This window comes from Polistes canadensis, unplaced genomic scaffold, assembly GCF_001313835.1.
Source record: "Polistes canadensis isolate GaletaPanama2010 unplaced genomic scaffold, ASM131383v1 scaffold_16, whole genome shotgun sequence".
NCBI classification, from domain to species: Eukaryota; Metazoa; Arthropoda; class Insecta; order Hymenoptera; family Vespidae; genus Polistes; species Polistes canadensis.
This window is the reverse complement of record NW_014569563.1, coordinates 416101-428609: the sequence shown is the minus strand read 5'-3', so window position 1 is coordinate 428609 and position 12509 is coordinate 416101. Positions and strand designations below refer to the sequence as shown.

Genomic DNA, 12509 nt, shown 5'->3' with positions numbered 1-12509 from the left:
TGCTAAATAACATAACGGCCCTCTAAAACATTTTTGTTCAAATTAAAATCGAATAGCCGCGTACCTTAACGTATGATACGTTTTCGAAAAATATTCATTTCAAAGATAATTTTTAATTCTACCTATAACCTAGAATTTCGTTAACGCGTACGCGGCTCGGAATGCATCCAGGAATTGTGGGAATAACGTGTGATTAAATCAACGTGGAATGCATTAACGTATAATGTGTAGACGACGTTCGTAGAGTTTGATGAAAATAAATAAATAAATACGAGTTTCTCGACGTAAGTTTCTCGATGTAACACAACGTACATCTCATTTTCATTTAAAAATATCGAAAAATAATTATCACCAAAACAGCGAACATAACTCGATACTTCTACGAGTTGCGTTTGCGAATACGATAGAACTAGATGGTCCTCGTTGTTAAATAGACGTGAAAGGAAAAACGGGGGGATAGGGAGGGAAAGGAAAGGGGGGCAAAAGCACCGGTTCAGGTTAAATCGCGTTGCCCGAAACGGATGTACGCCGAAATCGATTTTGATGCAGTAACGCGGCGGCATGGCCGTACAAAACTGCCCGCGTTCTATTTCACTCTAAGAGATAGAGAGTGATAGAGAGAGATAGAAAGAGAGAGAGGGAGAAAGAGAAATAGGTTAAAATAAAACGATGCGAGAAACTTACGAATGCGGTACCACATCTCTTCCCTACTTCGTCTTGCTATATTACATACGTCCGATTTAAAATCATTCGGTATGTCGGTTTCGTGTATGTTGGTTTTTTCCTGGTCAATTTCCGACATATCCCCTTACGTCCCTTCTTCCCAACGGCTAGGGACCTTAACTTAGGACGACGCTCTCTTAGCTTTACCAAATTTATTTATATTTTTTCTTTTTTAGGGTTGCTCTTTCGTTGTCTCGAAACAAAAAAAAAACAGGATCAGCAAACACAAACGTATATTTATTTATTTTATATTTGACGAAGAAATAATGAAGGGTTTCTTCTTCTTTTTCTTTCTCTTTTGCTCGATAAAAGAATTAACTTTGATGCATCTTATTTGTAAAAACGAAAAAGTAAAAGTCAGAATCACTGAAATAGTGCAAACGATCGTCCATTTCGAATTTACATTAGTGGAACAAAAAAAAAAAAGAAGAAAGGTAAGGTATCATTGGACGATTGTGTGTCGGATTGGATGTACACCGTAACGAACATTTATTAGTTCAATCAAACAAAATCGATTATTCCAATCGCACGTGCTTCAATTAGTTGAGATAGTTAAAGTTCTGCCGCAATATTACATACAGATTGTAAAAGTAGCTTTCATCGGATTGTTACGATAGAACTGGACACTTCGTTGGAAAACGTTGTTCGACATTCCGTAAATGAGTACGAGTTACGGAAATTACACGGGACATACAGAAACGTTTCCCATTAATTCTCTGCACCGTGCCAATTTTGTGAAACTTTCGCGTAAATCGAATTTAAGGATTGCTCGATAAAAAAAAAAAAGAATTCCTTCTCCTTCTTCTTCTTCTTCTATATACGTACATACAGTAATTAAAACTAACGATTTTAGAATATATAAAAGATAACGAAGGAAAAAAGAAAAACAAAAAGATCGTACTCGTATAGAGAAAAATTCTCGTGTAAAGATTATAGAAACGATAGGAAAAACCTGCAAAACCGTTTCCCGTATTTACTTTTGTAAACGGTAAACCTATTGTTTTATTGATATGCGTAAACCCGTTGGTGGCAACAATACCTGTGGTATAATCGTACTATAATGTTATTCCATATCGATCATAATCGGATTTCGGTATCGGTATGTATGTGTGTATGTGTTTGCAAAATTCTTTGAAAAGAATAACCGAAGACAATTATATAATAAGATTTCGAATAATCTCAAGGAAGGCTTGATGCAACATTCGATGAAATTTTTTTCTACAAACAATTTTTTTCCCACGTCAAAAATTAATCTTGCCTGCACTCAATAGGGAACAGTTTCGCCGAAATGAGAATGAACGCACGAGTACGCTTGTATAGATTTGAAGTCATTGTTTCGCCAAAAAAGTACTGCAGTTTTACGCGTCGTTTCCAACATCGAAATGGAATTTTGCCAAGTTTTAGGTTCTGTCGCAACACAACAGTTACGGCATTATTCTTTCTGATTAAAGAACGAGAAGCATACTACGCCACGTCGAGTAGATTAATGAACATTAAAGGATTCAAATTCGATGCTTTTCTTTCTTCTTCCAGATTTCTTTTTTGTTTTTTTTTTTTTTTTTTAATAAGTGAACCAACAACACGTCATTTACTCGCGTTATTCGTTTACACGATTTTTCTGTCACGGGTTAGACGAATTTATGTTATCGTTATCGAATATCATTTATTACATTAATCCGCAATCATTTATTTTCCATTTGAACTAATAAAAACTAAAAGGGGCACTTATTTAAAAAGAAACTTCTCCTATATTTTAAGTCTAAAAGATAGTCTATAAATTGTCCAGAGTATCGTTGGTGATTTCGATCAGTGATTCTCATTCTTTTTCGATTCCCATATAATTCAAGTCTAACTCAAATTTCTTAATTTTATTATAACATCATTTTTAATATAATATAAATTCGCAAATGAAAATAATCCTGTATAATATTGTAGATTAGATTTTGCAAATCGTACGTAATTTATAGAATATCATACTTTGTTAAATAGTTATTCCAATATTCCGTTCCTTAAACCACACAAAATGTCTCCCAAAAGAATAATTTCCCTTTTTGTTGAGAACCTCTATTCTGGAGAATCCGTACATTTGGTAGTTAACTATATACATATCTACATATCTAACGTACACAAGAGACCTACTTACTTCGTATTTCATTATTTTCATACATTTGTATAAAATTAGTTGTATCAAAGCCAGACCTCAACACTTGTCTTACTTCACCCTGACGTATGAACATTTGGACATGCCTTTAACGAGTCAAGGCAGAACATGTACAAGCGTTTATACGTAAAAAAGGAACATCCTTAGGGGAGATCAGAATATTCTTTTTTGACTCTTCAATTTAACTTACAACATAAAATTATTCATATTTAATTCACGACTACTTCGTAAAAGTACTTACGCGATGCAATAGTCATACTTTATATTTATTTTTATTTTATTTTGTTAATATAGTAATAAAGTGTTCCAGATCGCCCAATTTGATTACAATGAAAAAAAAAATATATATATATATATATATAAATGAGAAAACGAGAGTATTTTAAGGAAAAAAAAAAGTTTCTTGGCATCTAACAAAAGAACCATTATAGTGAAAATCGTATGAACTTATTTTCGTCACGTTTAGGAAATTTACATAATATTGAGGCCGTCTTAACTGCAATATCTCCCCTTTTTATATTCCAACAGACAATTCGAAGGATTTCTAGAAGAAAATCTTGGAAAAAGTTGCCATCGACGTTTCGATAACCATCCGAGATTATAACTTCGATCATTTTCAAGAAAAATTGTAATCGCAGTTCGACGAAATCGTCCTATCTTTTTTTTTTTCTTTTTTTTTTTATTAAATAACAACAATGCTTCTTGGAACAACATTAATGTATGCAAAAACGATTCGAAATTTATTTAAAAGTGTGTCAAGTTAACTCGCAGAAGTTATTTAAACTCCAGGATTTCAGGAGTTAATATTGAATATGTTCACAGCTCTGCATTGGATCAATAATCAGCGTTTTCTCTATTGTTAACATACTTTCCTAAAGCACCCCGACTAGAGATAGACCGACCACCTATAAATATGCGCAGTGTAAGTCATTTATTGGTCCATGACACGCTTTCCGTTTCTTATTTTTATGCAATTTCTTTTATTCGAAAAAATGATAAAACTTCAAATAGTAGATCATTTATAAAATACTACTTACAGATCTCCACAGAAATGAAAATATTATAATTAATCGTAAATTCGTACGAAAAAGGAACCCTAGAAATAAAATTTGACGAGCTACGCGCGAGCGTATCTATATTAATTAATTTATATAATTATTCAAATTCGATCGAGATTTTCCGATAAAATTTCCTGGACTACCAACAGGAGAACGGTAGTATAACGAAACGAATTTAATTGCGTTTAAATTCATCATCTACCTTATTTCCGTTCTATGATTTTCATTATTTTGCTTAATTTGTAACGTCAACGTCAAGCCTCTAAAGCGAATTTTCTACGGCGTAATATAATCGTGGATAAAGTGCACCGGCAACCGCGTTAAAGTTTACAAAGATACGATTAACTACTACTTACAAAGCATCCAGGTTTTCCCTATTTAAAATTAACGCTTCGTTTCGCTAGCTGAACTAACCACTATCGTATACTATATAGGTCGTACATGATTTTTTTCATTCATCATCTTGACGATCACTTCCGTAATGAATAATCGGAAAACATTTAAACGTTCCATCAAATGCATATAAATGCACTTCCATAATCATTAACGATTAGTAATACAAAGATTAATCACTTATTATTAGAGGTACCTATAATATCAGTAGAATAGATTAGAATGTTTAATATACCTTAAATAATTATTAATTAATCGAAGAAAATGTGTATTGTAATTTAAAAGCACTGTGTATAGTTTGCACGCACCGTCTTCTTCGAAATCCACCGTTGGACTGGCACGGTGTCCTCTGTGAAAGTTCTTTTATTAAATGTTGTTTATATGACTTTCCAAATAAGAAAATTCTATTTATTACGAATATTATTCTCGTTACACACATGCGCATCTTTCGGAAAGTCATATAAACAACATTTAATAAAAAAACTTTCACAGAGAACAACGTTTCAGTCTAACGGTGAATTTCGAAAAAAATTGTATATCCAACTTATATTTAGTACTTTTGAACTGCAGTACACATTTCCCCTTCGATTAATTAATAATAATTTAAAGTATAATTTATTTATCGATATGTACGATTTAAGGTACGGCCGTTATTTTCGTATTTATTTAATTCACTTGTTAGAAATAAAGCTTTCAAATGAAATTCATTAAATATTTAATTAAGATATGCTAATGTAATTATTTCTAGATTGTGTTCATCCTATAATAAATACGCTATACAAATAATTTTCAATGAAAAATTTAATAAGCGTAAAGGTGTATGATTTTTTTCAATGTAAATTATGTTATATTAAATTAAATTATTGTCAGTATACGGTAATGTTTTTAATCGTTTGAGTGCCAGACGGCACGATCTGGCTTCTACTGTTCAATTTCTAAAAGTGCAAACGCATCAGACTGTAATAGTCGAAAGTAAGTGTGCATGTTCGGTATATTTTCTTACGGTATAACAGAGCTCGACATTTTTCGATCGGACTTTCGCAAAGGCTCGTGACATTCGAATGATTAAAATTTAAGAAAAAAGAGAAAAACAAAAGGAACTTCATTTATTATTCATGGATATCTCTAATATTTTCAACAAAACAATATTTTTGTTTTATCGATTGCACTGTCAAGTTGTCACGCATTAACGTTTATAGTTTATACCTCCTATCACATCTATACAGATTTAAACACGATAGGTTGATTAGATTGTATTTATCGTGCCACTAACAATGATCGCTTGGCTTTACATTTTCATTTAAAAAAAAAAAAACCAACGAGTAATATCCGTTTCTTCTTGCCTAAAAAGATCTATCAAAGACCAAAATCCATCGAAGACTTTCAATCACTGTCCTTAAATCTACCGAAAGCTTTCAGTCACTGTCCTAATACTGTCCTGAAAACCTTCGATGGATTTAGACCCTTAATACACCTTCAGACAACAAGAAATGGATGGCTGCTTGGTGCTCTCCTTTAGGTTTTAACGTGAAACGAAACGTTATTGTCTAATGTCACGATAAATAAAATATAACTAATCTATAGTACGTTCTCTCAAACGTATATAACTATGATTAGGGGGGGAGGGCGGTAAGAAGAGGAAATTGATAAATGCTAATGCATCAGCACTTGGCAGTAAGGCTAAAATAAAAAAATAAAAATAAATATCATTATATTGCGAATTGATTTATATTCTTATAGGTTCGAATATTGAGTGCCTACTCCTCGTGAGAAACGGCTTATAAATTGGAAACGCATGACAAACGGATTAAAAGTATTTCGATGGCATTGATATTATTTGAAAAATATTCGCTATGAAATTCGATGCTACCTGTCGGCGTCCAACGTTATAGCTAGCTCGCACTACCTGATATAATTAATTTCGACGTTCGTTGGGTCGAATCGAAACTCCGATTCAGCGAGTGGATCTAACAAAGCTGCATATATAGATACGCGAAACGGTAACAATTAATTGTCAAGAGAATTCCTATGACCCATAAGGATCGGAGAGATATTTCAAAAGTATCTTACAATGAAGCCGATAAAAAAAAAAAAGAAAAAAGAAAAAAAAATATAAAAAATCAAGAGACAAAAGTCATGCAAGAGACACCGGTATAAATAAATTCGTATTCTCTTATGCGTCCTTTTTAAACGAAATATGTTTGTACCAAGCATCGAAAAAAGGAAGAATTTTTCATGTCGACGATGCCAACGAGACGATAAAAGGGACGATAATAATTTTTTTTTCAACTCAAAGGCACGAGCGTTATGGAAATTTAGAATAAAATTCGCGTGAAAATTTCGTATTATTCCGAGAGAGCATAGCAAAAGTTATCTTCTTTTTCTTTTTCTTTTAAAACATCCACCGATTGTTTTCAATCTCTATTAGATTGTAGAAATTAATTCTTCCTACGCTTTTTTTTACAAATAAATTTAAATATTCAATTGCAAAGTAATCATTGTTATGTTATTCTTCGAAATAGTATCGATTTTATTTTCGAGATGGCGATTTTTGATGCAGCGAATTTAATACCAAGGCAACGAATTTAATTGCTACACCTAAATAGATGAGTACGAAGATATTTAGAAAAAAAAAAAATTCTTTGAACTTTATCACCGAACTACGGACAACCTTATCGTTCAAGTTTGACCCCGAACAATTTCCAATATCAGTCATAGCTTGGTAACGAAGTATCGGAAACACCCGTTTTGCCTTAGGCACTGTTTTATCGATTAAAAAGAATAAAACAAAGGAGAAAAAAAAATAGATAGATATATATATATATATATATATATATCCTATATGTCGAATATACACCGGAGATACGGTTGTTGGAAATCTACCTCTGGAAAATTCACAGAAAAGTCAGAGTTTTCTGTATTTTCATCTCAACGATGTTCACTTGCAAATGTAAATGCAAATGTGACTTGCACGCGAAAGAAAAAAGAAAAAGAAAAAAAAAAAAGAAAAGAAACAGGACTCGCATCGGGGTGAAATATTCGAGGTTTTTCTCGCTGTTATCGTAACGCTATTTTGATCTGTCCACGGAAAACATTGTTTCAATTATTATCAAAGAGAATAATACAAAAAAGAACTTATATTTCAAAGCATCATCGAATATGTTATTCCGTTTAGAAAGCTTAGATATAATTCGCGATAAACCTGTACGGTCATAATAATCCTTTAAAACCAATTGCATTTTGAAGTTTGTGTTTCGATTCGTTCGCGCCTCCTTTTTTCCATATACTATTGAATTATTCTCTCTCTCTCTCTAAAAAAAAAAAAAAAATAATATATGAATATAAATAGAATTTATATGAGACGCATGAAACTTAATTTAATATCCAACGGGACTAGGGTAACGGTTTAAAAGCAGCTCAAGTTTCGGCACAAAAAGGGTGCAAACTTCGAAGGAAATTTCACTTAAGAACTATATCTCTTAATGGAAAAGCTTCGACGGCGTTAGAAGGTTCGTAATACCTAATCACCGATCACGTGTGGCACGCCCATCTATTTACACACATACACGTAACACACATAGATATCTAGAAACGAAACACGTAATCGCGATCGACGTTTCATTACCGTTAACAATTAAGACTCACCATCGTTATTACCAGCTCGCATTTTAAATTGAAATCCCGTTTTATGGTGGATATAATAAATAATAAAATCCTTGCACTATTATTATTAAACATAACGACACGATTATTCTACGCGTATATTTTTTTACATAAAGATATATAACATTGTTGTCAGGGAACGTACATCGATGCCAGATAGGTAAAAGTTTGTCGCATAAGATATGACAGATAATCAAGGCTTCATTGTAGAACGAATGTTGTATAGATAAAGAACTGCTCATATTGATACAAAGACGGGTTTTACCTCGGCTGATGGAAAAGGGTTTTGTTCTTGGCATGTATTCATATGTAATCATTTGCACAGTGAACCGCAAATGCGACCTGTACTGCTTCTCTCCTAGGCTGAAAACGTCCGCCGCGGGATGTGCCACGTCTCCGTTCGTTTACGAATAACTAAGAGGGAACGAGAAAGGGGTTGCTGCATCTGTTAACGATCATCTTTCTGCTACGTACAAAGCTTTTTCCGTAAAGCCGCTAAGTTTCCTCCTTTTTCATTCTTCTTCCTCTCCTCCTCTCTTTCTTTTTCTATATTTTTTTTTATATACATGTATGTATATATATATAACACGTATTTTTATATTAAATATACAAGCCATGAGATACCTTCATTCCATGTGAATGTAATACGCGTAAGAAAAGAGGAATTAATTAATACCGATGAACTACCATCCCGGTCAAGTGATAATACGTGTTATGATAAGATTGATGAATATTATCGTCCGAAAAGAAGAAAAACTGATACCGCTTAACTTGAGCCAAATTGAAATGCTAATACGATAGATATACATATATATATATATATACGATAAGGGGATATAAATGCGGATTATTTAAATTGAAGAAGTTGAGTTATTACAATAATTAACTTTTCGAAAAGTTATCGCGAATCTTTAGAAGAAAATTTGTCGAGTTACGTGTACGTATCATTTATGGTGGTTCGTATATTTCAATGATTACGCGATTAAAATTGAAGATAACGTTTCTACGATATCTCCTCTCGAAAAACTACGTTTTTCGTACTCCGACAAAAATACATAAATCAACGACTATATCGGGAACGAAGCGAAACTAATGCATTTCCGTTATGGAGAAAAAAAAAACTCTCAGATAAATGCCAGTAAATCTAGACGGGCGATCGTTTATTCTATCATTGGCTATGGTGTTTAAAACAGGGGTTCTCGACAAGTGGAAAATTTCCCCCTAAAGGGAAAGGGGGAATTTTAGAATTTCAGGGGAGAAATTGTAAACGCTATTGAATAAAGTATTATATATGTTTTATAGATTATGTACGAACTGTAGAAAATGAATTCTTGAACATCCTTGAATTATTTTCATCGGTGAAATTAAATGATTATTTAAAGATCAGAAATATTAAAAATAAAAATTAAAAATAAAAAAAAAAAAATAACAGTTAGACTATCTCGAGAAAAAGAAGAAAATGATACTCTAAACTATGATGAAAGGGAGAAATGGAGCAAAAAAGGTTGTAAATCACTGATCTAGAAAATTACACACCGATTCCGTTGGGTTATTTTCCTTATGTTATTTTTTCCTTTTTCACGTAGAATGATTTTGCAAGATGTCTTATCGACCGCATACCTACATACATTATACCGTACCTTCCAGTTTACCGCATTGGCACGAGATCGAAACGACTCACACGGATTGTAAATCCATGCTTGAAAATAAAATAGACGAAAAGTGAAATTCGAAGAGATGCGTGACAAAACCGCGTTCAAATTGAGATCAATCATTGTCAAAAGTGTCGATTTTAAAATGATTCGCAACACGAAACGACCACACCGTCGAAATATTATTATCCTAACAAGTTGAAACGACCAGAGCGCGTGCCCTCATCCTAAATGCATACCGAGTGCATCGTCCCGAATCTAATCCACTGATGCGCTCTATTCCAATAGAAAACAAAGCCGATTTTTTTTTTTTTTTTAACGTAAATAAACTGTAGTGACCAATCAAAAGTAGTCGAACTATTTTTTAACTCATTTTCAAAATACAACAAAATTCATTTTTCATAACTTGATGTGAAATTGAAAGTATCGACAGACTGATTTGAAATTGATGAATTTATCGATATTGTTCAGGTAAATATCGAAAGAAATGTTTAATCTTAACAGACAAAACCAGACATCTCTGGCCTCTATATTGATCAATGTTATCGTGCCTGTGGTCACTGCTACCGATCTCTCGCCATCATTTACTCTCTTTCTAACAAACATGCTGCCAATAAATTTTACAGTAACATAGCACCATCTGTTTCGCATTTATTACCAGTTAAGAATTTTCTATGAAATATTAATATAATATAACTGCGATATTTTTTTCTATTGACGATTTTTATTATAGTATAGGAAAAGTTTAAAATTCAACTTACACTTTACACTATAATAACAATTTTTATCTAAATTATAATATTAACAAATTTAGAGATTTTATTATCAAAATTTGTATCTAAATAATACTATTCCGAAAGCTTAGCTTAAATTTTATGTTTTAATTAAATGTTCAATCCATTAAAGCTAGTTAGAAATTAAACCAGCTTCGCATTCTATATATTCGCAAAGAACAAAGCGATATGAATGTTTGTTTGGAACTAGAATGGTGGTGCAAAATCAATATTCATACCTCAAATGACATTTTCATCTGTGGTTGTTATCTGTATATGCAAACTGTAATAGTTGGTAAAGGCATCTCTCCTAATATAGACTATTAATAGAAGTGCATCTATATATATATATATAAAAAAAAATTGTATACTATGCGTACTAGTTATGCTATTTTAAAACGTAATCTATAAGTATGTTAGCACACATTTAAATATTATTCTATTGATCTTGTAACAAGTATATTCCAATTAATATATAAATAGTAAAACTTTGTGTGTGTGTATATATCTGTATATGTTTCATACATTTTGCTGCTTTTCATTAACGCGCAGAATTTACAGAGTCAAAAATTTGATTGAAACATCTAATTAATTTTTCAATAAATTCAAGGTATACAAGAAAGCACTGTGGCCACCAATCAGAATGTACAATTATAATTATAAATCTAGATTAACTAGAAATATTGACCGTGAGAAATACAAAGTACACTTTCTATCGTAGAAAGAATAAATTAGCTGATGCTAAGTTCTTTAAAATGTAATTATATAGAAGATCGCAGAGAATGATGCTGCCACTTCGTATGGAAAGGAATATCAAAGACTTTCTCTTTTAAAGTTGAAAATTATAATTATGGAAGGAAAATGAATACATTTTCTTACTTTTAAAATATTTATAAATGACTTACATTTAGTATACGTTATGAAAATTACTTACAAATTTGTTTAAAAACTTTAACATAGAACGATAAAATATAAATGCCACTAATTATTACATTAAAAACCAACAATAATATAAATAAAAATAATCAACAAGAATAATTAATTATAAAAGTAAATCCAAGCTTATGGACTTTATAAGTGATTAAAAGTATAATTTATTAATGTAAGTATAACAGCTGTCAAAGAAATAAAGATAATTATTGAGAATTTCAAGCAGAGAATCACGCACGATACCGATCATTATAGAGAATGTCCACATCATCACGCGGTATTGTAAACACTTATGTATAGGAGTAACGATCTATTTAATCAATCAAATCAAGGCAATAAACGAATTAGATATCGCGTGAAGAAGAAGAAAAAAAAAAAAAAAGAAAAAATAATGCAACACAAGAAACGTCGACTACTTTTATTACCCAGATTGTTATAGAAAACTAGGTTATATATAGGATATATTAAAATACCTTTTTAACTTGAATATGCTCGGATCTGAGATTTTCAACGATCTCCTGATCAGATTTAGTTGGTTGAGGCATCGACGAACGGAAACCGTCGAGCACCCCTTTGATCGTAAACTTCTTCATCTCGAGCTGATGGTGACACCTTGGACGATCACATGTGCGGCCGACGTGCGGACAATGCGTTGTCTTTCTTTTCGCGTTACGACCACGACGAACTCTTTACCGAAACTTTAATCGCGACTTATTCCGAGGACAAAAAAAAGAAATAAAAATAAAAAGGATTCGCACGATAGTAAGGAAAAACGATGTTTTTCTTTTCCTCCTCCTATTCTCCTCCTCCTCCTCCTTTCTTAAAATTCTTCTTTCTCTACCTTGTCATTCACGCACGCGGAGAGAGAGAGAGAGAGAGAAAGAGAGAGAAAGAGAGAGGACCGAATAAAATCCTGATGACAGATCTTTTCTCTTGCGACGTTGCTCGACTTCTCTTTCTCCCTCTCTTATCTTCCTTCGTCTACTTGTCTTTCTCGCTCCTTCTCCCTCCTACCCCCTCTCCCTCCACTCTATTTCTTTCTCTCACTTCCTCTCTTTCTCTTTGTCTATCTATTCTGTATACTTTTCTCTTCGTTCCCACTCTGCTCTCCCACCTCTCTCTCTCTCTATCTATCTATCTATCTATATGTTTATTT

The 12509-nt window shown here is 32.4% G+C and overlaps 1 protein-coding gene across 15 annotated transcripts in view; it reads right to left on the bottom strand.

The window, feature by feature from the left end:
• The window catches only part of LOC106793611 (syntaxin-binding protein 5), a 55962-nt gene extending 43527 nt beyond the window's left edge, over positions 1-12435 (bottom strand). For 7 of the 15 annotated variants that reach the window (XM_014760655.1, XM_014760661.1, XM_014760659.1 and 4 more), the window contains exon 1: positions 11827-12432. In XM_014760655.1, the coding sequence (XP_014616141.1) occupies positions 11827-11946 (120 nt within the window). In that variant the 5' untranslated portion in view covers positions 11947-12432. Of the gene's footprint in view, positions 1-11826 lie in introns of all 15 variants that reach the window. The other 8 variants (XM_014760664.1, XM_014760665.1, XM_014760666.1 and 5 more) reach the window with 3 other exon arrangements.
• Between the last annotated feature and the right edge of the window lie 74 nt (positions 12436-12509).